A 27,443-nucleotide genomic window follows, 5' to 3' on the forward strand; every position below is an offset into this window, starting at 1 on the left:
CCGGAGGCAGAAGGGTTCCATCCCCAGTACCACCAAAATAAATAAATATAAATAAATAAATACAGATAAAGAATAAAAAATATGGCTGAGGGTGTCACTCAGAGGTAGAACGCCCCTGGATTCCATCCCCAGTACTGCCAATAACAACAACAACAACAACAACAACAACAACAACAACAACAACAACAATAATAATAATATGGAGGCTGAGACAGGAAGATTGCAAGTTTGAGGACAGCCTCAGCAACTTAGTAGAACTCTGTTTCAAAATAAAAAGGGCTAGGGGTGTAGATCAGAGGTAAAATGCCCCTGAGTTCACCTTCACCCCTTCTAAAAAAAAAGTTGGGGTTAGGGCAGGGCAGGGTTGAAGGTGTGCGGATGGAAAAAAGAACTTCCTGTTCCTATAGCTGCTTTTCATAACTTCCGACTCAGGAAATCAGAGCCACTGCCCTGGTCTCGCCCTTTCGAAAAAAGTCATTCAACAAACTGCTGTCACCCCTTAGAGCTGGATTTCTGAGATTTCACACTAACCCAGCCGGTAGGCTCCTTCCCGGGAACAGTGTATAGCCACCTCCTCCGGGTGGGACCCACGGGACCCTCTAGCGCTGACCCACTCAAGCTGACCGGGCCCTCACGCCCCCCACCCCAGCGGTCCCCAAGGGCGAGCTCGGCTGGTGGGCGCGGCGCACCCGTCCACACCGGGACACGCTGCAGGTCGCATGCACCACACCCCATCAAACCAGGGGCGTCCTCTCCACGGCGGCCCTGCCCAGCATTGGGCCAGCCCGGTAGCCGGGGTCCGGCCTGGGCTCAGAACACACCCCGGGGGAGGAGCTACCCTCTCCAGCCCGCCGCGCAGGCAGCGAGCGATCCTGCGCTCAGCCCGGCACCGGCCGCCAGGACATGGCCCAGGAGCGTCCCTCCCGCGGCCTGGAGCCCGAGCACGTCCAGCGGCTGCTGCTGTCCTCCCAAGAGGCCAAGAAGTCCGCCTACTGCCCCTACAGCCACTTCCCCGTGGGGGCCGCCCTGCTCACCCGGGACGGGAGGATCTTCTCGGGTAAGGGCGGGCGCCCGGGCCCCCTCCCCGGCATTCCGGGTGGGGGTCGGAGCGGGACGCGGCCGGTGGGCGCCGGGAGGGCGCAGGTGGAGAGCGAGGCCTCTGGCTGCCCTCACCCTGCGTGCCATGCTGGGAAAACTCAGCCCGGCGGCTCTCAGTCCTGGGGGAAGCCCAGGTGGGAAGTTAGCAGGGGAGTAGAACCAGGTGCCCACAATTCAAGACCTTCAGCAGGGCGAGCTAACCCTTCCTCCTCCGTGCCTGGCACCTGTTGAGGCTCCGGGGAGGGGAGGGGTTAGAGCCTGCGTCTCCACCTCTGACCCTTGACCTGGGTGGTGGGCCCATTTGTAGATGGAGAGAGAACTTGAGGCCCTGCTTGGTGACAGGACTTGGCCAAAGGCACAGGGGGCGCTCGGGTGGAACTCAGGGTTGGGGTTGCCTCGCTCTCCTCCTGCACCCCGGTACCTACTGGGGTGGAGGATGGACAGTGGGGTGCAGGCCTGGCAGAGGGTCTGCAGGAGAGACGCCAGGTAGGGTGTGGGTGTCCAGCAGTGAGTGGCAGCCCAGGGGGGTGGTGGGCGCCAGGACCCTAGCCCCTGCAGATCTGCTCCTACCTCCCTCTCTGCTGATTTAGTAGCAGAGCTCACCTGGGACTGGGGGTGTCGCTCAGTGGTGCAGCCCTGGGCCTAGCATGTGTGAGGCCCTGGGTTCCCTCCCTAGCACCCAAAACTAGAGAAAGCGAGCTCGCCCAATCAAACATTCCAACATAGGGCCCTGTGGTTTGGGACAGCAGGAGACCGTGTGGAGGAAGCAGGGCGCATCACAGCCCCCCAGGGTGTCTCTGGTCTGTTGAGGCTCTGCGGAGTTTCATGAGTGGCTGGAATCTGGGACACCTTTAAGCAGAAGGACCCCGGGGCGAGTGGGAGTGTAAGGAGGGAAGGAGAGTGCCCACTCCACCCCTCGCACCCTGCGGGGAGGGAACGGGTGCAGAGGGCAAGGGCTGCTGTCACAGAGCTGGGACTGGGGCCCAGAGTTCCCTCACTCCAAAGTCTGCCACGCTGCGGGCGTGGGAGGAGCCCTGAGCACAGCGGCTCAGGCCTGGCCTGCAGGTCCCATGAATGTGGACCGTGTGTACCGCTAACCAGCACCGCCAAGAGCTGCAGCCACGGAGTCTTCCGAAAGCCTCCCGTCCCTTCAGATGGCACAGAACGCCTCCGGTGGCCCCCGCTGGGGCACTTGTCACATGGAGTCCTCTCAGTGCATTTACGGGCCTGCCCCACGCTGGACTTTGGGCTGCATGGGGCAGGAGCTGGGTCTTGATCAGGGAGCCTCTGACCTTTGCCTCCGGCTCCCCAGCACCCTGGTCCCGAGCAGGCACTCAGCCGTTGCTGGCTGGCTGGCTAGGTGAAGGCACTGGCCTTGAAGGCGAGTGAGTGTGGAGAGGCAGAGGGGGAGGCGCCCAGGGCGGTGGTAGTGGGGTCCAGCATGCCAGGCCATAGCATGTTCTAGATGGGCCCGTTGGCTGCCTCCAAAGCCAGGGTCACATGCCAGAAATCTCTGGTCATTGCTTTTTTAGCCTACCAAAAAAAAAAAAAAAGCATGCCTTTACTAGGTGACCCCTGGGGCCCCTCCGAGGGCCTTTATTCATTGGGTGCTTTTTTGCAGTACCAGGGATTGAACCCAGGGGCATTCTGGCTCCGAGCTACAACCCTAGCCCTATTTTTTATTCTTTATTTCAAAACAGGGTCTCCCTGAGTTTCAAAAGGCCTCACTAAGTAGCTGAGGCAGGCTGCCCATGAACCACGATCCTCCTGTCTCAGCCTCCCAGCTGGGGTTACAAGCGTGCAGCACCACGCCCGGTTCATTGGGTGCTTCTGAGTGCTGACTCCGTGCCAGCTCATGCACCAGGTGCTGGGGACACCACAGTGAGTGGAATGACAGTCCCCACCCCACCCCCCAGGTCTCCTGACCTTGCACAGGCCCCAGCTCAAGGCAGGAAGCACAGCCAGGGATGGAGGATGGAGTGAATGGGTGACCAGTGTCCTGTTGGAGTCCCAGGGACAGGGCTGGTATCGCCAGAGAGAGGGCCCTGCGGCCAGCATTCGGCGGCTCAGAGGCGTGGGGTGCAGGCTCTGGAGTCAGAGGCTCCTGAGTTTGAATCCGGGGCTATCCTGTGACCCTAGATGGGTGGGTCCCATCATCCTTCTGCCTCTCCACTTACACATTGTAATGCCCGGCTTTCAGGATTGCTGTGTGGCATTGGCGCTCAGCTGGCATGCCTGATAAGGTGGGAAATAGGGAGCCAAGGAATGATAGAGAGGAGTAATGTGGAATTGGTGTCTGAGGACAGCTAGGCTGCGGGGATATGGAGGAGGGCTGGAGGAGCGGGAACAGCCCCAAGGGTCCGTGTGGTGCAGGATGCTGACCCATTCCTTGGCTCCCTACTGGCTCCTGGGTAAGGTTGGCGAACAGGAACAAATGGCTGGAACCAGGGCCGTGGCAGGTGGACCGGAGAGGAAGGAAAGGTCTGAGAGACACCAAGTGGGACACGTGGAGGGGCCTGGGATGGGCTCTGTTAGAAATGTGAAAAAGGCCGGGGCAAATCCCCGCATTTGGGAGGCGGAGACAAGAGGATCGCGCAGGTTTGAAGCCAGCCGCGCTGGCTTAAGAGACCCTGTTTCCAAATAAAAATATAAAAATAGGTCTGGGAGTGTAGCCTGGAGGTAGAAGGGTTTCCAGGAACCCCAGTACCACCAAAAAAAAAAAAAAAAAAAAAAAAATGCGGAAAAGGAGCCTGGTTCTAGGATTTGCAGCCAGGTGGAGCAGGGAGTGATGGGCACTGACCAGGCAAAGGCCGAGCTGGCTTGTGCCGGGGACTAAGATGACCAGGGAGCAGTGGTCATGTGAGCAGCCCTGATGGGCGAGGGCTCGGCGCTTTGTGTGTTGTGTGGACCAGCTCTTGTCACCCCACAGGCACCAGTGAGGAGGGAGGCTAAACACCAGAGCCAGACGGCAGGGCAACCCGGAGCTTGGATGTTACCGCACCCTCTCCAGCCAGGCCAGTACAGGTTTCTTGCTTTTATCGTGCAGGCAGATATTCTCCAGGCCTCAGGAAACAGGAGTGCAGGAGCTTCTGGCTCCCACTCTTACAGCCTCAGCACCAGACAGACCTCTTTTCTACCAGTTCCACCAATTCCAATTGGGGAGAAAAGTCCCAGGGCAAGGCTCTGATTGGTCCATTTCCAATCACAGGGACACCACTGGACCAATGTAGTTGCCCTGGTGGGATGTGACTGGGCTTGCTGATTCACATATACCTCCTCCTTGGAGAGTGAGTGGGTGGGTCTGTGGCCACAAGACAGGTGTATGGGTGCCAAGCAGCCCAAACCCATAGCCGGTGCAGTCATACTGTACAAAAGGGTAACTGAGGCCCAGTGTGGTGGGAAAGCCTATAATCCCTGTCCTAGGGAGGCTGAGGCAGTAGGATCACAGGTTTGCAGCCAGCCTTTGCAATTTAGCCAGGTCCTCAGCAGATTAGCAAGACCCTGTTTCAAAATAAAAAATGAAATAGGGCTGGGAGTGTAGCTCAGAGGTAGAGTGCCCCAGGGTTCAACCCCCAGCACCTTTTTTTTTTTTTTTTTGCAGTACTAGGGATTGAACTCAGGGTCATTCTACCTCCAAGCTACACCCCCAGCCCTATTTTTTTATTCTAGACTTTGAAACAGGCTCTCACTGAGTTGCAAAGGGCCTTACTAAGTAGCTGAGGCTGTCCGTGAACCATGATCCTCCTGTCTCAGTAATGGGATTACAAACATGTGCCACCACACTCAGCTTCCAAAATTTTTTTTTTTTTTTTTTTTTTTTTTTGGTGGTACTGGGGGTAGAACCCAGAGGCCTTCTACCTCTGGGTTATACTCCCAGACCTATTTTATATTTTTATTTGGAAACAGGGTCTCACTAAGTAGCTGAGGCTGGCTTCGAACCTGTGTGATCCTCCTGTCTCGGCCTCCCAAGCGCGAGGATTACAAGCGTGCGCCACCACGCCCGGCTCCAAAATTTTTTTAAAGTTAAAAAAAAATAAAAAGGACAACTGAGGCTCAGTTCATGTTCCCGGAGGCCCTGACTGCAGGGGGCTGTGTTCAAGGAGCAGAGAGGGTTGTGCTGAGAAGGGGACGGGATGAAGGGAGGGCACTTGGCAGAATTCCTGGATCTTCTTACTGAGACGGGAAGTGGGGCCAGGGAATGCCAACAGCAGCCAGGTGGGACTTGGGGACCAGGGAACCTCACACAACCCAGGAGCCCTGGCACAGCATCATGGGGTGCGTTAGAGACGGGGAGCAGGAAAGTCCGCTGACTTAGACACTGGGAGTTCACGGCTGACAGCAGGTTTATCCAGTCCTGTGACTGCCTTCCAAAGAGCAAAACCCCATCCTCCCCAGAGCTTCCACAGCCAGGGACAGCTGGGTCCCATCCAGCTCCAAGGCGGGTCTGGCTGCAAAGATGCCCTCACTGTGGTGGCCTGGGGATGATCCTCGTGCCCCCTCGGCACTCCTCACCCCGGCCAAGGCCTCGCGCTCACACGTGGGCCGGCCAGCAGGGCAGGCAATCGCTACAGCAATGGTGTCCTCACGAGGCCCTGGCGACCGTGACATTCCACGGCCCATGATGTTCCTTGGCTATTTGTGGGGAGAGCGGGACTTGCAGAGAAGGGAAGAGATCATTGCTGAACAAAGAGAAGCAAGGACGCCAAGAGGAGAGTTAGGACAGGGGAGCACGGAAGAGAGGGAGTGGGCGGGGAGTGGAGTGGGCGGGTCTCACGAACGGTGCTCAGCCTGTGCTTATGGGCAGCCATTGGAGATGGGCGGAGGAGCAGGTGGAGGACCACCCTAACCTCAGAGCACCTGGCTGTCAGGCCCCTGCAGGGCCAGAGGGTCTCGGGACAGTGGCCCCTTGCGGCACTTCTCAGCTGTGGCTGCAGCCACACTCAGGGAAAGGGGTGTCTGCCGTCTTAGCTCAGGGCCTTGGGACAGCGGTTTCTCCTGTCTTCCCTCTCTCCTCTCCATCTGCCATTTAGGAGGGAAAACACCTTGGTGTACCAGCTGTGATGAATTGTGGAAGGACAAGACATATAAAAGCCACTTAACGGTGTCCAGGTTAATGGCCAAATCCAGCTCGCCTTGGCCTTGCCCTTTGATCTGATTCTCCAACCACCCATCCCCCAAACTGGCACCTGCCGTCCCAGTTCCCTCCCTGGGCTCCCTTTCTCTGCCTGGAGGCAGGCTTCTACCACCATATCTGGTTCCTCGCCAGAGTGATTGACTGACTATAAGACCTATATTCTGCCCCAAAGGGCTTCTAGGCTGTTGGAACAGGAGTGTGTGTGTCTGTGGTACTGAGTATTGAACCCAGTTCTACCTCTTAGCTACACCCCCAGCCGTTTTTATTTTGAATCAAGGTCTCACTAAGCTGCTGAGGGTGTCACTAAGTTGCTAGGCCTGGCCTGGAACCTAGGCTCCTCCTGTCTTAGCCTCCCAAGAACTGGGATTTCAAGCAAGCATCTTTAACCTGCTTCCTCTCTTTCCAGCCCCCCAGCCCATCCCCTTACCTCCTGTCCCCTCCATTCCAGGGAACGTCAACTGGCCCTCTCCACTGTCATCGCAAAGATGAACTTCACGCCAATGCCTTGGTATCATAGTTGAGCTAGAATATCGTTCAGTGGAGAATGGCTGTTGGTAGTGGGCAGGGCTTTTGAACATGGAGAAAGTCGAGTATTCCTTCAAGCACATGGACATGATGTTTCTCTAGTCCAGGGATTCTCGGATGTGGTCCCAGATCCTCGTCCTCAGCAGCTTCTGTTAGAAATGCATATTCTCAGCTCCAGCCCAGCCCCATGGAATCAGAAACTCCCAGTACGTGGGAGGTTGAGACATAAGGGTCACAGGTTCAAATTCAGCCTCAGCAACTTAGCAAGACCCTCTGCAAGTTAGTGAGACACTGTTTTAAAATAAATAATAATAATAATAATAATAATAATAATAATAATAATATAAGGCTTGGGGAGGGGGGTAAGCTTAGAGGTAGACTGCCCCTAGGTTCAATCGTCAGTACCACAAAAATAAATAAATAAATAAAGCCCTCCAGAAGATGGCGATGCTCGCTTGTATAAGAACTGTTCTTATCTCAGTAAAATCTCTCAGAAAAGAGCAGGTTCAGTGCCCTCCAGCTTCACTGTCCTCTCTGGGTGGCTGGTTCCAAATCGCCATGCTGGAAGCTTCTCTCCTTGCCGATGTGGTAATAACACCCCGCCCCAGCCCTGCCTTAAGCACCAAAGCAGTTCAAAACACAGGCTCAATGGAATGACACAGAAAATAAAAGCATGTTCTGTGTCTGGTGGGCCGGCCTGTGGGTCCTGGCTTCCTGCCACCTCAGTTTTGACCTTCCATAAGAAGAGGCTGAGCTGGGCGTGGTGGCGCACACTTGTAATCCCAGCATTCGGGAGGTTAGACAGGAGGCTTTACAGGAGGATCGCAAGTGAGGCCCTCTGCAACTCAGTGAGACCCTATTTCAAAATAAAGAGTAAATGCCGGGCGCGGTGGCGCATGCTTATAATCACATCGTTTGGGAGGTTGAGACAGGAGGTTTGAGTTTCAAGGACGGCCTCAGCTACTTAGTGAGGCCTTCTGCAACTTAGTGAGACCTTGTGTAAAAAAAAAAAAGAATAAAAATATAGGGCTGGGGGTGTAGCTTGGAGGTAAAATGTCCCTGGATTTCACCTCCAATACCACAAAATAAACAAATAAATAAGTACAAAATAAATAGAATACAAAAGAAGAAGACGAGGAAGGAGAAGGAGGAGAGAAGGAAGAGGAAGAGGAGGAGGAGGAGGAGGAGGAGGAGGAAGAGGAGGAGGAGGAAGGAAGGAAGAAGAGGCTGTAGCCGGGCATGATTGTGCACGCCTGTAATCCCAGTATTTGGGAGGCAGAGACTCAGCTGAGGCTGAGTTCACAGCCAGCCTCAGCTACGTATTGAGGCCCTCTCAAACATGGTGAGACTGTTTCAAAAATAAAGAATAGAGCCAGGCGTGGTGGTGCACGCTTGTAATCCCCGCGCTTGGGAGGCTGAGACAGGAGGATCGCGCAGGTTCGAAGCCAGCCTCAGCTCTCGGCTGACTTAAGAGACACTGTTTTCAAATTTAAAAAAATATAAAATAGGTCTGAGAGTGTAGCCCAGAGGTAGAAGGCCCCTGGGTTCCATCCTCAGTACCACCCCCCAAAAAAAATAAAAATAAAAACAGGACTGGGGGTGCAGCTTGAAGGTAGAATGCCCCTTACCCAGTACAGGAACCTAGTGAGACCCTGTTTGAAAACAAAAATTAAAAAAGGACTGAGAGTGTAGTTCATAGGTAGAATGTCTCTGAGTTCAATACCTAGACCCAGAAAAAAAATAAGGGGGAGGGTATAATAGTATCTAGTATCCAGCTGAGCGAGGGGGAGGAAGAGTCAATTGCATAGCATAGCACTGTATCTTACCAAGTGCCTGGCAGAAGCCCCCCCCCATAAAAAAAAAGCAATGAGGATTGGCAGCTCCCATCCCAGTAGAATTTGGTTCAGTCTTATAATTATGGAACCTGACTTGGCATGTGCCCAGCCTGTCTCTCATGTGGGTTTGAGTAAGAAGACAACACCAGGCATTGAGCTGGTTTGCCTGGAGAGATAATGGATGGCTTTCTGGGCCCAAGATTATAGTATGTGGCCTTCCTCCCTACCCCTTGCCCTTTCTGATATATTTATTTAATTTCTCTAGCAAGTCTGGGAAATTACACTTGAACTTGCTAGAGGCCCTAAATACAGTTACTTCTTTGTATCTAACAGATCTGGCACTGAAGTGGGAAATTCCACCCAATCCAGCTGGCCTTGGTTTACCATCCAACCATCCTTCCCCCACACTAGTGCCTGCTGTCCGGGTTTCCTCCCCACGCTCCTGTTCTCTGCCTGGAGGTGCTTCCTGCTGCTCCACGCAGGGCCTCTCCACAGTGGTCGACTGACTCCACCAATAGGTAACCGTCTTAGTCAACTCAAGCTGCTATAACAAAATACCATAGACTGGGCAGCTGAAAATAGCAGACATCTATTTCTCATAATCCTGGAGGCCGGGAAGTCCAAGATCAGGATGCCCATAGATTTCATTCTTGGTGAGGGCCCCTTTGTGACGTCTGCCGCCTTCTCATATATCCTTACATGGCAGAGAGAGAGAGAGAGAGAGAGAGAGAGCCGAAGTCTCTACTTATTATTAGGTACCTGATTGTACAATGGGATTACCTTTTTATAATCCCATCATGGGGCTTTATTTACCCTCAGGACCACATCTAAACCTAATTACTCCCAGGGCCTCTCCTCCTCATACCATTGCACTGAGGGTTCGGACTTCAACCTGGGGATTCGAGGGGGACGCAGCCATTCAACTCATGACGGTAACCAAGATCCTCGCTGCACCTGCCACAGAGTCTCTGCCCTCTGGAAGTTCTCGCTATGATGGAGGAATCGGGTAGCAGAGACATTTATTTCAGGAAAGGGTTAAGTGCTACAGAGAAAATTAAAGCAGGATAAATGGATAGAGTGAGCTGGATGCGGAAGAAGGAGAAAGCAATTTTAGATAGGGTGATCAGAGAAGTGGCATTTGAGCAGAGATGACCATGTGGGCATCAAAGGTCAAAATTACAAAGGTTTTCTTTAAGCATCTTAATGAGCAACCGAGGCCAGGTGCAGTGGCACACGCCTGTGATCCCAGTACTTGGGAGGCTGAGACAGGAGGATCACAATTCAAGGCCAGCCCCAGCAACTTAGTGAGCCCCTCTGCAACTTACTGAGACCCCGTTTGAAAATAAAAATAAAATAGGACTGGGGATGCGGCTCAGAGGTCGAATGCCCCTGGGCTTGATCCCCAGTACCCCCCAACACACAAAATTAATTGATTAAGCTGGACCTAGTGGCACACACTTGTAATCCCAGCATTTGGCCTGTAATCTCAGTACTTGAGAGACTGAGACAGGAGGATCACAGGTTCGTGGCCAGCCTCAGCTACTTAGTAAGGCCCTCCACAACTCAGTGAATAAAGAATTCTTTATTCAAAATAAAGAATACAAAATAGGGCTGGGGGTACAGCTTGAGGTAGAGTATCCCTGGGTTCAATCTTCAGTTCTGCAAAATAAATAAACAAACAAATAGATAAATTTAAAAAGGATTGGGAGTGTAAGTTGTAGGTAGAATGTCCCTGGGTTCAATACCCAATATAAAAAAGAAAAAAATCCTAATTGGCTTTATTTTCAATTTAGAATTGGGCAACACTTCCTTCCATAAAGTAGAATGTGCGCTGATGAGCAGAGCAGAGCATAGGTGTTTGGTTTTATTTATTTATATTGTGTGTGTGTGCTTCTAGGGGTGGAACCCAGGGGCATTCTACCACCGAGTTATACCCCTAGCCCTATTTTTTTTTATTCTTTATTTTGAAACAGGGTCTCACTAAGCTGTAAAGGGCCTCACTAAGTAGGACAGCTGAGGCTGTCCTCGAACCTCGATCCCCCTGTCTCAGCCTCCCAAATTCTAGGATTACAAGTATGCGCCACCATGCCTGGCTGGGTGTTTGGTTTTATAGGCAGAGAAAGGCTAAAGAAACCAGAAAGGATGATCAAAGACCGGGCTAGTTATTTCAACGTTACTTTCTTTGTAATGTCCTGTGTCCGCCAGCTTTGTATCACTATAATGAAACGCCAGAAGCATTGGACGTTCCAATCCAAGACCAAACGGCCCCATGCGCTGGACCTCTGCCAAGTTTTGTACATCATGGAGGAACACGAGGAAGGACAAGCCACCCACCACGTGAACCAGGAAGCATCAGAAGCCCGGCGTGGTGGCACACACTTGTAATCCCAGTACTTGGGAGGCTGAGACAGGAAGGCTGCAAATCCAAAACGAGCCTCAGGAACTTAGGCCCTGTTTCTAAATTAAAATAGGGTTGAGGGTTAGCTCAGAGGTAGAATGCTCTTGGGTTCAATCCCCAGCACCACAAAAAAAGAAAAACTTTAGAAAGAGACTGGGTTCTTATACTTTCCTCAAGGATAAACTCCCAGTGTCCTAAGGTCCTCCCAAGAGGCCGCACCTCCTGAATGTCCACAGCGCCTCCCAGTTGTGGGTCCCCTCACCAAGTCCTCCACTTACGGACCTTTGGGGGACACTCAACAGCCAGACTGTAGCAGATGGGGCCAGGGAAAGAGACGGAAAACTAGAAAAATAGCTGCTCAGTTAACAGCAGGTTACCTTTTTGTGTGTGTAAGGAGTAACAGTTTCATTATCATGCCTTTTGAAATGGACCTGTTTGGCAGATTTGACTGTTTCTGTCTCTTGAATTCTTGGAAAGTCAGATGACAGCTTCATTTCCGTTTTGTGACGTGAAACGTCAGCACGGGTGAAAGATCTAGGCAGAAGCGAGAGCTGTGCGTAAGGGAGCGGCCTTGGTCAGCCTGTCGTCCGGTTGACGGTCCCTCAGATCTGGTTCTGCAAGGTGGCTGCGGAGAAGGAGAAGTCCTTATCGCCTAAAGGAGCGGTTTCCATCTGCAGCTCAGGACATTTATCTATCAGGCCTGGGACAAAAGTGGGGGAAGAGGTGCTAAGTTGTCAAAGTAATCAGTCCTCACAAGGGTCACCCTTTGTGCCCAGTACACACACCCATCCTTCTTCCCCAAGGTAGAGTTCCACCCCAGTCCTCACGTAACGCCATGCGGCCATCCAGTGCCCGACTGAGAACCTACTGGCCCTCCTCTTGCAGCTATAAAACCAGCACAGGGCAGGCTGGGACCAGCGACAGCCGTCAGTTCTGGGCATGAACACTTGTGATCTTGGCAAATGTAAGCTGAATGTTTTTTTTTTTTTTTTTTCTTTTTGGTACTGGGGATTGACATCAGGGGCATTCTACCTCCAAACTACATCCCCAATCGTTTTTTTTTTTTTTTTTTAACAGGGTCTCACTAGGTTGCCAAGGGTCTTGCTAGGTTGTTTTTTGTTTTGTTTGTTTGTTTGTTTGTTTGTTTGTTTGGTGGTACTGGGGTTCCTGGAAGCCCTTCTACCTCCGGGCTACACTCCCAGACCTATTTTTACATTTTTATTTGGAAACAGGGTCTCCTAAGCCAGCACGCGCAGCTGGCTTCAAACCTGCGTGATCCTCCTGTCTCTGCCTCCCAAGCTCGGGGATTACAAGCGTGCGCCACCACGCCCAGCTTGCTAGGTTGTTAAGACTGGTCTCAGACCTGTGATCCTCCTGTCTCAGCCTCCCAAGTACTAGGATTACAGGCATGCGCCACCGTGCCCTGCTTGAATGATAAACATTACCACTCCTAACGTGCCAGTGTAAATAATGAAGAAAAACATCTGAGGAGATAGTGACTAAACAATTTCCAAATTTGATAGATACCGGGAAACAGAATGCTGTATGATCACAGTGAAGACATGGCCTTAGAAGAGGCAAGTATAATAATTAATGGAACATCTACGAATCCAGTGCTCAGAACAGGCCAGCTGCCTCGTCCTCTGTCTAAGGGACCAAGGTGGGCTGCACTTCACACCCGCTCCCTCGGTACAAGACAGAGTAGCAGAGGGTAACGCCAATAAAATCGCCCATGAGGAAGGACAGGGAACAGGGCTGCCAGTCCTAACAGTCACCAGAGCCGCTGTCAGAAGCCTCCCCTCTCCTCTCTGCTCTGACCCGTCCACTGGCCACCCTGGCTCAGCCTCCTGGGAGCGTCCACCCTGATATCGCCATCCTTGGCACACACGCATGTTGGAGAAAATGGGAGTGCACAGCCATCTCAGCTCGTGTGTTCTGGGGTCCCCAGGCCTTCCTTAGGGACGATTAATCACAGACTCCTGTGGATCTGACTTGTAGCTTTGAAAATTGGGCCTGGCGCAATGGGGCACACCTGCCATCCCAGTACTGTGGAGGCGGAACCAGGAGGCTCACAGGTTCCAGACTAGCCACGACAAAGTAGCGAGGCTTTCAGCAATCTAGTGAGACCCTGTTTCAAAACAAAAAATTAAAAGGGGCTAGGAGTGTCGCTCAGAGGTAAAATGCCGCTGGGTTCAATACAGAGCACCAAAAGGAAAAGAAAAAAAAGTTGTATTTTACTATAAGAACAAATTTCTATTAAGAATATGTCATACTGCCGTAATAGAAAGATTCCACAATATAGTGACTCAAACTGATAGAATCCCTACCTCCCTCCTCAGAATTCAGAGTAGGCTGCTGGTCCAGGACAAAGAGGCCACTCTGCTCTGAGTTGACCAAGGTCCCAAGTTCCTTCTCTCTTGTTACTTCTCCATTGCTATTGCATGAACCACATGATCAAAACTGTCCTCCTCCTCCTCCTCCTCCTCCTCCTCCTCCTCCTCCTCCTCCTCTTCTTTCGCCTTCTAGTCTGTGAAAGACAAGTCAGCCACAGGCAAGCAATCTGCTCATAGAGAGTGTGACCCCGAAGCGTCACGTGTTTCTTTGAGCCACTTCCCATTGGCCAGAACTCAGCCGCACGGTCATATGATGCTGCAAGGGAGTCCGGGAAGGACAGCAGCTAGCTGAGTGGCTGTGTGACTGACTGGCCATATTGGAATGGAGGTCACTTGTACCACTTAAAGGAAGAAATAGGAAATGAACACCAGGAGCTGGTGTGGTGGCACATGCCTGTAGTTCCAGTGCTCGGGAGATCGAGACAGGAGAAATGCAGGTTTGAGGCCAGTCTCAGAAATTTAGCAAGACCTTGTTTCAAAATAAAAAAATAAAACAGGGCGGGGGTGTGGCTTAGAGGTAAAATGCCCCTGGGTTCAATCCCAGCAACAGAGAGAGGGATGGAGGGAGGAAGGGAGGAATGGAAGGAGGGAGGAAGAGAGGGAGGAACAGCTACCACCTCTGCCCCAGGGAGAAAGGCAAGCTCTGAAGGCTGACACAGACCATAGCTTCATCCTGACAGCCGAGAGACAGGCCGGCTCCCACACCACTTCCTCGTGGCCTTGCCCCCTGGAAATGGGAGTTTCTTAGCCAGTCTGGTCTTCCTGGTCTTCTGGGAGCAGCCCTGGCTCTTGGTCCCCAGGAGCAGCCCGAGGGAGACCCTGGAAAGGACTCTTACTGGGATGGCGGCCGCCTTTGCAGCTCACCTCCCACGGCTGCCCAGGGTCCCTGGCAGCTCATGAATGGGGGTGTCTGCTGCAGAGCTGGGGAGTTTTCCGTCATGTGTGAGCTGATTTTTTTGGCCTCAACAGTTTGTTTTGCAACACAACTCAGAGGATCTGGCTGAACTCGGCAGGAACACCCAAGGAAAACCTTACTCTCTTAGTCTGTTTGGCTGCTACAGCAAAACATCATAGACCAGGCACAATGAAACTTATTTCTCAGGGTCCTGGAGGCCCACGCCCAAGATCAAGGCATCTGGAGAGGGCCAGATTTCTTCTAGATGGTGCTGTCCAGCTGTGTCCTCACCTGGCGGATGGGGCAGGCAGCTCTCCCCGCCTCCTGAAAGGCTTGTGTTTCTCCATGAGGATTCATTAGACCCTCACGACCTGGTCAGCTCCTCAAGGATCTCACCTCCTGATACCACCACTTGGGATTAGGATTTCTTTTTGTACTGAAGATTGAATCTGGGGACATTCTAACCTCCAAGCTATACCTCCAGCCCTTTTTATTTTGAAATAGGGGTCTTGCTAAGTTGCCCAGGCTGGCCTCAAAACTGTAAACCTCCTGTCTCAGTCTCCCAAGTACTGGAATTACAGGCTTGTGCTACCACGCCCATTTTGGGATTAGGATTTTATCATTTAAGTATGGGGACACAATGTTCTGATCACTAAGGACCCCCCTCGGCTTGCATCTCTTAGATCCAGGCCTGGGGCTTCACTGACTTTCTTTTCTTTCTCCCATCTGTTTAGACTAACCGGTCCCTCCCTGCCCAACAATAAGTGAGCCTTTTATGACACACACAGGAAGAAGTACTTTTTTTTTTTCTGGTACTGGGGATTGAACTCACAGACATTCTGCCTCTGAGTTACACCGCAGCCCTTTCAATTTTTATTTTTATTTTATTGAAACAGGATCTCACTAGGTTGCTGAGAATCTCGCTACTTGCTGAGGCTGGCCTTGAACCTACCATTCCCCCGTCTCAGCCTCCCAACTACCGGAATCGCAGCCATGGACCACCATGCCCGGGAGGAAGTGTTTCTGCTGGGCATACTACTATACCACTGGGCTCTCCTCTCTCCTCAGGGTGCAACATAGAAAACGCCTGCTTCCCTCTGGGTATCTGTGCTGAGCGGACTGCCATCCAGAAGGCCATCTCCGAAGGACACAAGGACTTCAGGGCCATTGCTATCTCCAGGTAAGGGACAGGCAAGTCACAGCAATGCTCTGTCATCTCTCCGGCTGACGCCCCCTGTGCCTGTGGTTCATTCATTTATTCACCTGGCATACACCTCTTGTGCACCTTCTGTGTGCCAGGCAGGGTGCACTGGACCCTGGGCTGAGAGCTGAGGATGAGGGGTAAGTAAGATATGGACTCTGCCCTCAGAATGAGACAGCAGGTGGACAGCCGCCACCACGCTGAGAGGGCGCGTCCCTGTCCAGCAACACAGAGTACAACAGACTCCCCACAAGACACAACAGAAAGGCAGCGTCAAAACCCGGAGTTGGCCGGACACGGTGTAATCCCAGTCCTTGGGAAGCTGAGACAGGAGGATCGCAGGTGCCAAACCAGCCTCGGCAACTTAGCGAGACCCTCTTTCAAAATAAAAATGAATAGGGGTATAGATCGAATGCCCCTGAGCTCGATTCCTAGTAAAACACACACACACACACACACACACACACACACACACACACACACACACACACACACACGGAGATGAAGGAGGTGGTGGAGAAGGAGGAAAAGAAGAAGGAAGAAAAAGAGGAAGAGAAGGAGAAAAAGAAACTCAAAGTTGGAGGGACCCTAAAGTCACCTGATATGGACTCCCTTGCCAGCACCCCCATTTTACAGCTGAAAATAACTAGGGCCCAGAGAAGTTGAGCCATATTCCTGAGAGTCGGTGGCAGAGCTGGGAGAGAACGGGGTCCCAGGGCCTCCTCGTTGAACTGTGCAGAGAGCTCGATGCTCTAGCCCACCCTCCAGAGCCAGCCCACAGAGGCCTCACTCTGGGGGAGGGGGGCAGGCAGGTAAACACTGCAGCCCAGCTTCTGGAGCCCTTGCTGAGTCTAACAAGAGCACCACCCCCAGCTCTCCTGGTGCCCCAGATATAAATGCTCTTGTTGTCTGCACTTGCCCTCCCGAGGAGGTTGTTTTTTGTGTGTTTTGTTTTGTTTTGGCTCTGGACCCAGTCACAGTGGCTTCAGGAGTCAAGCATTGAATGAACTCTTTTACCAATTTGAGCCCCATCAATTTAATGATGATGTTGAGTTTCTTTTGTGTATTCTTGTGCATTGCCTACGAGAGAGGGTATGCTTAGCCAGTACAAGGAAAAGAACTAGAGGAATGGTTAGCGCCCCCAGAAAGAGGCTGCAGGGGCCGTGGGCCATGGGCAAAGTGTTTCTCTCTTGGGATGGAGCTACAGAATTTTCCTGGCAGAAACTCAGGGCCAAGGAGGGCCAGCAACAGAAAAAGACCCTGCGGCTTTCTGAGGCCCCTAAGCTTGTTTCTTTGGGGTTTGTTTGTTTGTTTTGTTTTTATACTGGTGATTGAACCCAGGGGTATATAAAAAAGTTCTTTTTACTCTTTTTATGGTACTGGGGATGGAACCCAGGGGCATTCTACCTCTGAGCTATACCGCCAGCCCTATTTTTGATTCTTTATTTTGAAACGGTCTCACTGAGTTGCAAAGGGCCTCACTAAGTAGCTGAGGCTGGTGGCAAACCTTGATCCTTCTGTTTCAGCCTCCCGAATGCTGGGAATACAAGCGTGCACCACCACGCCTGCCTTCTCTTTATACTTTTTCATTGCAAACAGGGCCTCATAAATTGCTGAGGCTGGCCTTAAACCCATGGCCCTCCTGTCTCAGTCTCCCAAGTACTGGGATCACAGACGTGTGCCGCCACACTGGGCTGGACCCGAAGCTTTGCTGCAGTCCGGCTTATTCAAGGCTTGTTTCCAAGTGACAGGAGCCAGCGGTGCACGTAGGGAAAAGGCCCAGCTTCCGGGAGCCTTCCCTGCGACCAAGGTCTGTCCTGGCTTCCCTTCAGCTCCGGGAGAATAAATGAGGTCGTGCTGGGAACAGTCTGTGCAGATGAGGGATCAGGCTGCAGGTGGCACTTTATGAAAGAGAAAAGGGTAGAAATAAACTCCAAAGCTGGTCCAAGACAATAATGATATTCTGGGAAAAGTGAGACCAAAGTCAACAGAAGGATAATGGTGTAATAACTTTGTTCGAATTTTCCAAATGAGAGGCTTTTTTCTCTTGGTCATTATCTACTTTTAAACATGACTGGGCATTGCTAGCAGTGATTAGCGAGCATCCTTATTTGCACAAAACTGGCTTTTTTTTCCCCAGCACCAGCTGCCCTACTCTGGGTATTCAGCCCTGTACCCGCATCCCCCAAGCCACAGATTCAGTCATTACTGCACTAATGGTTTGTTAAATCGAGAGCACAGATTTACAGGATGAATGGGACATGCCAGCTCCCTTGTTAACAATGCTGGACGGGGCTGGGCGATCTGAGAGCCCCTCTGGGCTCTCCGAGGATGGAGAGCGCACCACAGAGCCACAGTGGATGTTGCCAGAGGAGAGATGAGCTTGTCCTCAGACCTCGAAGTCAAGCTTTTTACCTGTGAGATGAAGGAAGTAACATCTATCTGTTGGGCTGTTGTAGGGTCTCATGAGATGATTTCTGGAAAGTTTCTGAGTACAGAGTGTATCATGATTTTTTAAAGGTTGTTTTGGAAGGCTGAGGCAGGAGGGTCCCAAGTTTGAGGACAGCCACAGCAATATAACAAAATCCTGCCTCAAAATAAAAAGAATAAAAGAAGCCGGGCATCGTGGCGCACGCTTGTAATCCCAGTACTTGGGAGGCTGAGACAGGAGGATCACAGGTTCACAGCCAGCCTCACTACTTCGTGAGGCCCTCCGTAATTGAGTGGGACCCTGTTTCAAAATAAAGACTAAAGTCGGGCGTGGTGTCGCACGCTTGTAATCCCAGCATTCGGGAGGCTGAGACCTGAGGATCGTGGTTCGCGGACAACCTCAGCTACTTAGTGAGGCCCTCTGCAACTCAGTGAGACCCGGTTTCAAAATAAAGAATAAAAAACAGGGCAGGAGGTGTAGCTCGGAGGTTGAATGCCCCTGGGTTCCACCCCCAGACCCACAAAAATAAATAAATAAATAAATAAATTCTAAAAAATAGGGCTGAGGGTGTAGCTCAGAGGTAGAATGACCCTGAGTTCCATCCCCAGTACCACAAAAAGGGGTGGGTAGTTATCGTGAGGATTAGATAAAGTAGTCCCTCCCGGTCCCCCCAGATGCTGTGGTCTATTTGCAGTACGTGCCCCTGTTTCCACTCCACATACAGCTGTCTGCTTGGCTGGCGGTCTAGATCTGCTCCCTACTCTACAGACTCCTGACCACCACCCTCCTGAGCCTGTTCTGTTCACTGCTGGACCCTTAGCACCAGTGAGATCACCTGGCACATAGTAGGTGCTCAACAAATATTTGCCACCTGAATCGAGACAGTACATATCATGTGCTTGGCAAGAGGCTTCCCACATTTTAGATGCACATTAAGCCAGAATGCTGGGAGCCAGGCATGGTGGTACATTCCGGGCCTGTAATCTCAGTCCTTGGGAAGCTGAGACAGGAGGATCAGAGGTTCAAGGCCAGCTGGGCCTGGTGGTGTACACTTTTAATCCCGGTACTGGGGAGGCTGAGACAGGAGGATCGCATAGGTTCAAAGCCATCCTCGTCTACTTAGTGAGGCTCTCGGCAACTTGGCAAGACTGTATTTCAAAATAAAACACTAAAAGGTCGGGGGCATAGTTCAGAGGTAGGATGCCTCTGGGTCTAATCCCCAGCACAAAATAAATAGATAAAACCAATATAACCTTTATTGTTAATATGTAATAAGATTAATTATAAAGGTACATAGGGCACATCATACATCGTAAAACAATATACGATAAAGTCCTGAAATCATGGGATATCAGTAGCTGTAGGTACAGAAGTCATTTAAGTAAGGAAATAAACACCAGAACACCAGGAATGAGTACAGGCGACGACACGCACCCGTCGTGTTCTAGTCTACCGGGCCTTTGTACATCTTATCTCACTCGTGTTTTTTGAATTCCTACAAAGGAGGTGACATTCTTAGCCACATTTTATAGACAAAGAACTGAGCCTTGGATGGTTCAAATGACTCAGTCACGCACAGCATAAGGGGGAGCCAGAACTGAAACTTCAAATCCCTTGTTCTTCCAGAGAAAGCTGCGGGTCCAGAAGCGTGAGCATGGTGGTGGCCGCGGGCGTACCCTCTGGGCCTCCCCAGCAGGCACGGGGTCTACTGGTAAACCTGTGGGCCGCACCCTTTGTTCTGCTCAGAGCTGGAGGACCGCCTGTAGGTCCCTGAATTCTCACAGGTGACCCCTGGCCATACACGTCTCTTCTCCAGGCTTCCTCAGATGCAAAGAGCCTGCGTTACTCTTTGATTCACACACATCTTGTCCTTTCACGCGCCAGGGCCTTTGCACATTCTGTTTCTTTCCTTGGCCTACATCAGAGAAAAACCCTGGGCTTCGGAGTAGCACCTCTGTTACTTCATCTCAGTGAACCTGTTTCCTCATCCTTAAAAAAGCCATTAGGAGGGCCGGGCGTGGTGGCGCACGCTTGTAATCCCAGCATTCGGGAGGCTGGGACCAGAGGATTGCAGTTTGCAGACGGCCTCAGCTACTTAGTGAGGCCCTCTGCAACTCAGTGAGACCCGGTTTTAAAATAAAGAATAAAAATAGGACAGGGGGTGTAGCTCAGAGGTAGAATGCCCCTGGGTTCTGGGTTCCATCCCCAGACCCGCAAAAAAAAAAAAAAAAAAAAAAAAAAAAAAAAAAAGCCATTCTGACACCCAGGTTGTTCTGAAAATTAAATGAAATAAAGTATGTCAGATGCCTGGTAGAATAGTTGCTCACCAAGGGGAGATAGAGAAACTCTATTTTTGCTCTAAGGTCAGAGCTAAATGCCATCTGCTGTATAAAATATTCTCAAGTGACAGGGATTGACCCCCTCTTACACTGTGTTCTTAGTGTGTGTGTGTGTGTGTGTGTGTGCGTGCGTGTGCGTGTGCAGTGTGTGTGTCTGTTACTGTTGTATGCAGAGTTTGTGAAAAATGAAAGCCCAAGGGAAATGTGCCAATTGAAGCCTTTATTAGCCGGCCAGCAGCGGCGGAGCCCTCGGTTTAAAATCAGACCAGAGGGGCATCCCGACTGGCCGGGGTAGGGGCCTTATAAGGGGTAGGCAAGAGGGTTACAGAAGCAGAATTCGACGGTTAGGAGGTGTTGGGGGAGGGGACACCACACAGGAATTCTAGGTAGAGATAAGCTGTGTTGGAGGAAGGGGGTGGTCTCCTCCCTGCTGGGAGTAGCGTAGTCATTCCTAGTGGAGCCAGGTGAAATTTTAGTTTTACCTCTAGAAACAGGAAGAGGGAGGGGATTCAGTTACAGGGTAGTGCTGGGTGAGATCAAACTGAGTCTCCTCTGCTTCCACATTACCAAGGATGGAACCCAGGGGCATTCTACCTCCCAACTACACCCCCAGCCCTATTTTTTACTCTTTATTTTGAAACAGGGTCTCACTGAGTTGCAGAGGGCCTCACTAAGTAGCTGAGGCTGTCCGTGAACCACGATCCTCCCGTCTCAGCCTCCAGAATGCTGGGATTACAAGCGTGTGTGTCACCACGCCCACCAGGCAGGCTGCCCACCAAATGTTTATTAAATGAGTAAAGAGAACTGCGGCCCTGCCCAAGGCCTTGTCTGGTGCAGCTACGGAGAACAGCCTCTGGGACACCACGTCTGATGGGGTCTGACCTGACCGGAACAGGGGAGGGAGCGGCCTGGACCTCAGCAGGCCCCGGTGCCTTGGGGCCAACTGACCTGACTTCGATTCTCTGCTCCCCAGTGACTTGCAAGATGACTTCATCTCACCATGCGGAGCCTGCAGACAAGTCATGAGAGAGGTAAGAGCTTCCGTCCTCCCTGGAGCACGGCCTGCCGCCCCCCGCACTGTCCCAGGGCGCCATGGTCCTGCTCGCTCGCGTGGCCGGCTCCCGAGGCTTCCTGAGCGTGTGCGGGCCTCTGGAAATGACTCCTTCCAACAAGTGCTTACTGAGTGGTTGTCATTCACACTGAGACAGCTCTGGAGGCAAGATAAGTCAGGTCCTGCCCTCAGAGAGCTCTCAGCCTGGTGCAGGATGCCGACGATAGGTTGGGCATAGTGGTCCATGCCTGTAATGCCACTACTTGGGAGATTGAGATGGGAGGATCGCAGGTTCGAGGCCAGGTTTGGCAACTTGGTGAGACCCTCAACAACTTAGTGAGACCTTGTTTCCAAATATAAATAATAGGAGATAGGAGGATTATGGTTCTCAGCCAGCCTCAGCTGCTTAGTGAGGTCCTTTGCAACTCAGTGAGACCCTGTTTCAAAACAAGGAAAAAAAAAAAATAGGGCTGGGGTTGTCACTCCAAGGTAGAATGCCCCTGAGTTCCCTCTCCAATACTGCCAAGAAAATAATAACAATAATAATAATAATAATAATAATAATAATAATAATAATAATGATGCTGGGGGTGTAGCTCAGAGGCAAAATGCCCCTGGGTTCCATCCCCCAAATAACCAAAAAAATAACTAAGTGGAAATTTCTGGGCAAAAAAATAGTGAAAAATGGCAGGAAAGAGATCCAGGTGACAGAGGGGCTGGGGCTACTCTAGATCAGGCCTGCCAACTCTGACTAGACCCAGCCTGCCCCTTCATTTTGTAAATAAAGTTTTATTGGAGCACAGCTATGCCCGTTCACTGATGGATCATATCTGGCCCCTGTGGTCCTCCGACAGCCGACCCTGCAGTTATACGGAGACCACGCTGCCTGTGAACCTAAAATGTGCACTGTCTGGCCTCAGGCAGGAAACAGTTTGCCAGCCCTTCTTTACCTGGCCAGGAAGGACCTGCCTTTGAAGATGGCATTTGATCAGAATATCCATCATGTTATACCACTATGATGTATGAATACATTGCACCAATAAAAAATAAATTAATAAAAAAAATAAAAAAAATAAAAGGTTACATCTATTTTATAAATGTAAAAAAAAAAAAAACAAAGATAGGAATATAGAATATAGTTTAATACTGCCCTATACTACATAGGGATAGTATAGACTTGAAAAGAAATCTCTGGAGGCTTCTGGACCCAAAGCATTTTATACCAACTAGATCCACCCCCTCTGGGGCCAGTCTTTTGATGTGGGGATTCCTTCCTGTAAAAAAAAAAAAAAAAAAAAAAAAAAAAAAAAAAAAAAGAATATCCATCATGAAGCCGGGCGTGGTGGTACACACTTGTCATCCCAGCATTCAAGAGGCTGAGACGGGAGGATCGCGGTTCTTGGACAGCCTCAGCTACTTAGTGAGGCCCTCTGCAACTCAGCGAGACCCTGTTTCAAAATAAAGAAAAGAAAATAGGGCTGGGGTGTAGCTTGGAGGTAGCATGCCGCTGGATTCCATCCCTAGTACTGCAAAAAGAAAAAAAAGAAAGAAAGAAAAGTAAAAAGAATATACGTTGTGAGAACAGATGAGACAGAGCTCTAGAGGAGAATCCCAGGCCTAGGGACCAGCAAGCTTCGATACAGAGGCCTGCGGAGTCTGAGAAGGAGCAGGAGGGCCAGATGGCTAGGCATGGGGAAGGGGATCCACAGAAGGCGGGGGTCGGGTATATGTGGGTCCAGATCACGTGGGACTTACAGGCCCGAGGACCATAGGCTCACTTTATTTTATTCCAAGAATCCCATAACCCTAATACTGAGCTGTCTCCTGCTGAAACAGGACATCGCAGGTTCGAGGCCAGCCTCAGCAACCTAGCAAGACTTTGTTTCAAAATAAACAAAATTAGCCGGGCGTGGTGGCACACGCTTGTAATCCACGCTTGGGAGGCGGAGACAAGAGGATCACGCAGGTTCAAAGCCAGCCGTGCTGGCTTAAGAGACGAGACCCTGTCTCCAAATAAAAATATAAAATAGGTCTGGGAGTGTAGCCCAGAGGTAGAAGGGCTTCCAGAAACCCCAGTACCACACACACACACACACACACACACACACACACACACACACACACACACACAGTTGGAAAGAGAAGCCCCTGGATATTTTCAAGAAGGGATAAGGGACTTAAAGGATGTGTTATCCTTGTTACAAAACCACCCTGACCGAAGACTTCAGTTTCTCCAACTCTAAAAACAAAGGGACAGCTTAGATTGTGGGCTCTTAATCTTGGCTCAGTGGAAGGGTTTTTTGTTTGTTTGTTTGTTTGTTTTGGTTTTGGTTTTGGTGGCACTGGGGTTTCTGGAAGCCCTTCTACCTCCGGGCTACACTCCCAGGCCCATTTTCTTTTTAAATGTGGAAACAGGGTCACAGCTGGCTTCGAACCTGCTCAATACTCCTGTCTCCACCTCCCAAGCGCAGGGATTACAAGCATGTGCCACCACGCCCGGCCTCAGTGGAAGGGTTTTAGTTTTTGGTTTTGGTTTTGTGGCACTGAGGATTGAACTTGGGGGCGTATTCCTCCAAGCTACATCCCCAGCCCTTTCTGTTTTTATTTTGAAACAGAGTCTCACTAAATTGCCGAGGCTGGCCTCAGACCTGCGATCATCTTGTCCCAGCCTCCCAAGTCCTGGGGTTACAGGTGTGTGCCATCGGGTCTGGCTTCCACTTACTTGGGAGTGGGGAGAGGGATTAGTAAGTCTTACAGATTCTTGAAGAAGTCTGTGTCCTTCCGAGTCCCAAAAGATGGAAGCCACCAGCCCAGAGGTTCCCAGGCCGGGCCCTGATGTAAGGTGATTGTGCACAGTCCCCACCCTGAGCCTCGAAGGAGGGGTGTCAGCTCCGCGTCTCCTGAGCGCTCTGAGGTCAGGGCCGTGGAGCGAGAGCCCATCTTCTGTGATGAACTAGCCTGATGGCTGGCTGGGTCCCGCTCCTCCCCACTGATCTTCCCCAAGCCTCTTTTCTCTCGCTTTTCTACACTGGGCAAAATCTGGAGGAACTGAAGCTGCAGCTTTGCAGCCCGGAAGCTGCCTGCTCCCCCGGCCCTGCCTCGCAGCCCAGCCGAGCTCGAGCTGGGGAGAGGGATTGGTTCTGCTTCTCATTAAGCCTTGTGGCTTCGGGTGTCTGGAGGCAGCGACACCCCCTCTCCCTTCTGCTCCTCACAGGCACGGTTGGCAGAGTGTGTTTCCCAAATCCAGATGAAAAAATCCCACTCCCAAGGCACTGAATTCACACCACCGACTCCATCCCATTGGAGGGGCCGGCAGGACACCCACTGCCTCGGCCACCGCCTCGGTCACTCAAGGAAGCTTCCAGGGCCGGGCACCCGGCTCTGGCTTCCAGGGCTCCGACTTGGCCCCGTTCAGCATTACTGTTTTCTCCAAACAGAGGAGATGCTGGCAGACAGGAGAGCGGGTGAGTGAAACCGCTGAAGGGGGAGGCCAAACTGAAAGTAAATTGCAAGCGAGAGCTGAGGCAGAGCTGCCAGGTAAAAGGATTTCCACCTTAAAATGCTGGTTCTCGCCAGGCGTGGTGGCGCACGCTTGTAATCCCCAAGTTCGAATTGCACAGGTTCGAAGCCAGCCTCAGCTACTTAGTGAGGCTCTCAGCAACTTAGTGAGACCCTGTTTCCAAATAAAGTAATAAAGTATAAAATAGGTCTGGGAGTATAGCCCGGAGGTAGAAAGCCTCTGGGTTCACCCATCATCACCAAAAAAAAAAAAAAAAAAAAAAAAAGCTGGTTCTTTTTTTTTTTTTTTTTTTTTGTGGTACTGGGGTTGGAACCCAGGGTCATTCTGCCTCCGAGCGACACCCCCAGCCCTATTTTTTTGTGTGTGTGGTACTGGGGTTCCTGGAAGCCCTTCTGCCTCCGGACTATACTCCCAGACCTATTTTATACTTTTTATTTGGAAACGGGGTCTCTTAAGCCAGAGTGGCTGGCTTCAGACCTGCGCCATCCTCCTGTCTCTGCCTCCCAAGCGCGGGGATTACCAGCGTGCGCCACCACGCCCGGCCCCTGCCCCTATTTTTTAATTCTTTATTTTAAACAGGGTCTCACTAAATTGCAGAGGGCCTCACTAAGTAGCTGAGGCTGTCCGAATGCTGGGATTACAAGCGCGCGCCACCATGCCCGGCTTAAAAAGCTGGTTCTGAAGGCTGCTGGTGCTGGGTAATGACTTGGAGATTGAGGCAGAAGTGTAGAGCAGGCTGCAGTCCCGAGCGGTCACCGGCAGCCTTTAACTGAGCACCTACTGTGTGCTGGGTCTCCATACAGGCACTTTCCACCAATCTTCTCTAAACCTCACGCCCGGCCAGGGAGAGCCTGGGGCTGTCGACTCCAACTGCAGGGCTGACTCTGTCCATGATGCCACCACTGCTTTAACTCTTCACCTCCCTGCTGCCTCGTATGTGTGAGTGTGCGCGTGTGTGAGTGTGTGTGTGTGTGTGTGTGTGTGTGTGTGTGTGTGTGTTACTGGGGATTGAGGCCAGGGGCAGTCTACCTCTGAGCTATACCCCAATCCCTATTTTATTTTTTATTTGAAATAGAGTCTCCCTAAATTGCTAAGGGCTTTGCTAAGTTGCTGAGGCTAGCCTCGAACCTGAAACCTTCTCTCTCAGCCTCCCAAGTATTCAGACTATCGGCCTGTGCCACCACACCTGGCTTGTTTAATGGCTTTCTTTCCCTTGCTCCTCCTTCAAGCTTTATGAGCCTGATACATTTGGAAACAGGGGCTGGCTAAGTTGCTGAAAGTCTCAGTATATTGCTGAGACTGGCCTTGAACCCAATATCCTCCTGGCTCAGCCTCCCAAGTACTGGGATTACAGGCCTGCCTGACCACACCCAGCTTAGGGGCAATTTGAGTCATTCCCATTTTAGGGATGGGAACACTAAGGCACCCAAAGAAACATCAGCCAGTCAGTGGTGGAGCCAGACTCAAACCGGCTCCCCCCTGACCCCAAAGCCCTCACACTCGCCCCGCCTCTTTTGCAGTTTGGCACCGACTGGGCCGTGTACATGACCAAGCCAGATGGGACATACGTGATCCGCACCGTCCAGGAGCTGCTGCCCTCCTCCTTTGGGCCCGAGGACCTGCAGAAGATCCACTGAGGCTCAGAGACACCCACAGCTCGGGGCGGGGGTGCTGGACTCCCAATAGTGCTTAAGGGACAGACACACAGAGAACTTCACAGACTTGCTCTGGCCAGCCCGGGGATGCCTGGCGCACGGGCCCAGCTCTCCAGGGAGCGGGCAGCAGGACTCTTCCCACATTGCACTCAAGTACGACCATCTTCTACTGAAGGGACGAAGGTGTCACTCGGCCCCGGGCCGGAGCCCCTCCTTGCACCCCTGTCCGCCTGGGATTCAGAGCACCCCAGCCCTCCTTTCCTTCCTGTGCACCCTCTTCAAGATTCCGAGTCCGGATTTGTACCCCATCAGCCTTCCCCGGGGTCCATCCTGTTGCCGGCCACTGCCGATTATAAACATCACACAACACCCTGATTTGTGAGAGCGGGCTGCGCTCTCCTCTCTGTCGTTGCTTGCAGCTCTTAGGACAGACAGGGCAATTTGTCCTTTTAGAAAGAGCTGGTTTGACACACCTGTAAGTCTAGTGCTTGGGAGGCTGAGACAGGAGGATCGCAGGTTCGCTGCCCACCTCAGCAATTTAGTGAGGCCCTCTGCAATTTAGTGAGACCCCGTTTAAAAATAAAAAATAAAAATAAGTCAGGCGTGGTGCTGTGTGCTTGTCATTCCAGCATTCGGGAGGCTGAGACCGGAGGATTGTGGTTCACAGACAGCCTCAGCCACTTAGTGGGGCCCTTCACAACTCAGTGAGACCCCGTTTCAAAAACAAAAAAGACTAGCCGGGCGTGGCGGCGCAGGCTTGTAATCCCAGCATTCCGAAGGCTGAGACCGGAGGATCGAAGGCTGAGACCGGAGGATCGCGGTTCAGCGGACGCCTCAGCTAATTAGTGAGGCTCTCTGCAACTCAATGAGACCCGGTTTCAAAATAAAGAATAAAAAAATTAGGGCAGGAGGTGTAGCTTGGAGGTCGAATGCCCCTGGGTTCCATCCCCAGCCTCACAAAAAAAAAA

At 51.6% G+C, this 27,443-nt stretch overlaps 1 protein-coding gene across 1 annotated transcript; it reads left to right on the forward strand.

Annotated features, from left to right (window-relative positions):
• Window positions 1-903: 903 nt before the first annotated feature.
• Window positions 904-26,457, forward strand: CDA (cytidine deaminase; the record flags this gene model as incomplete). The annotated part of the gene is made up of 4 exons (XM_080691049.1): window positions 904-1,057; window positions 15,347-15,458; window positions 21,223-21,280; window positions 26,341-26,457. The coding sequence occupies 4 exons, from the start codon at window positions 904-906 to the stop codon at window positions 26,455-26,457; spliced, it is 441 nt and encodes a 146-aa protein (XP_080547175.1).
• Window positions 26,458-27,443: the final 986 nt, after the last annotated feature.

Source organism: Muscardinus avellanarius (assembly GCF_963383645.1).
Source record: "Muscardinus avellanarius genome assembly, chromosome: 3".
Taxonomy (NCBI): domain Eukaryota; kingdom Metazoa; phylum Chordata; class Mammalia; order Rodentia; family Gliridae; genus Muscardinus; species Muscardinus avellanarius.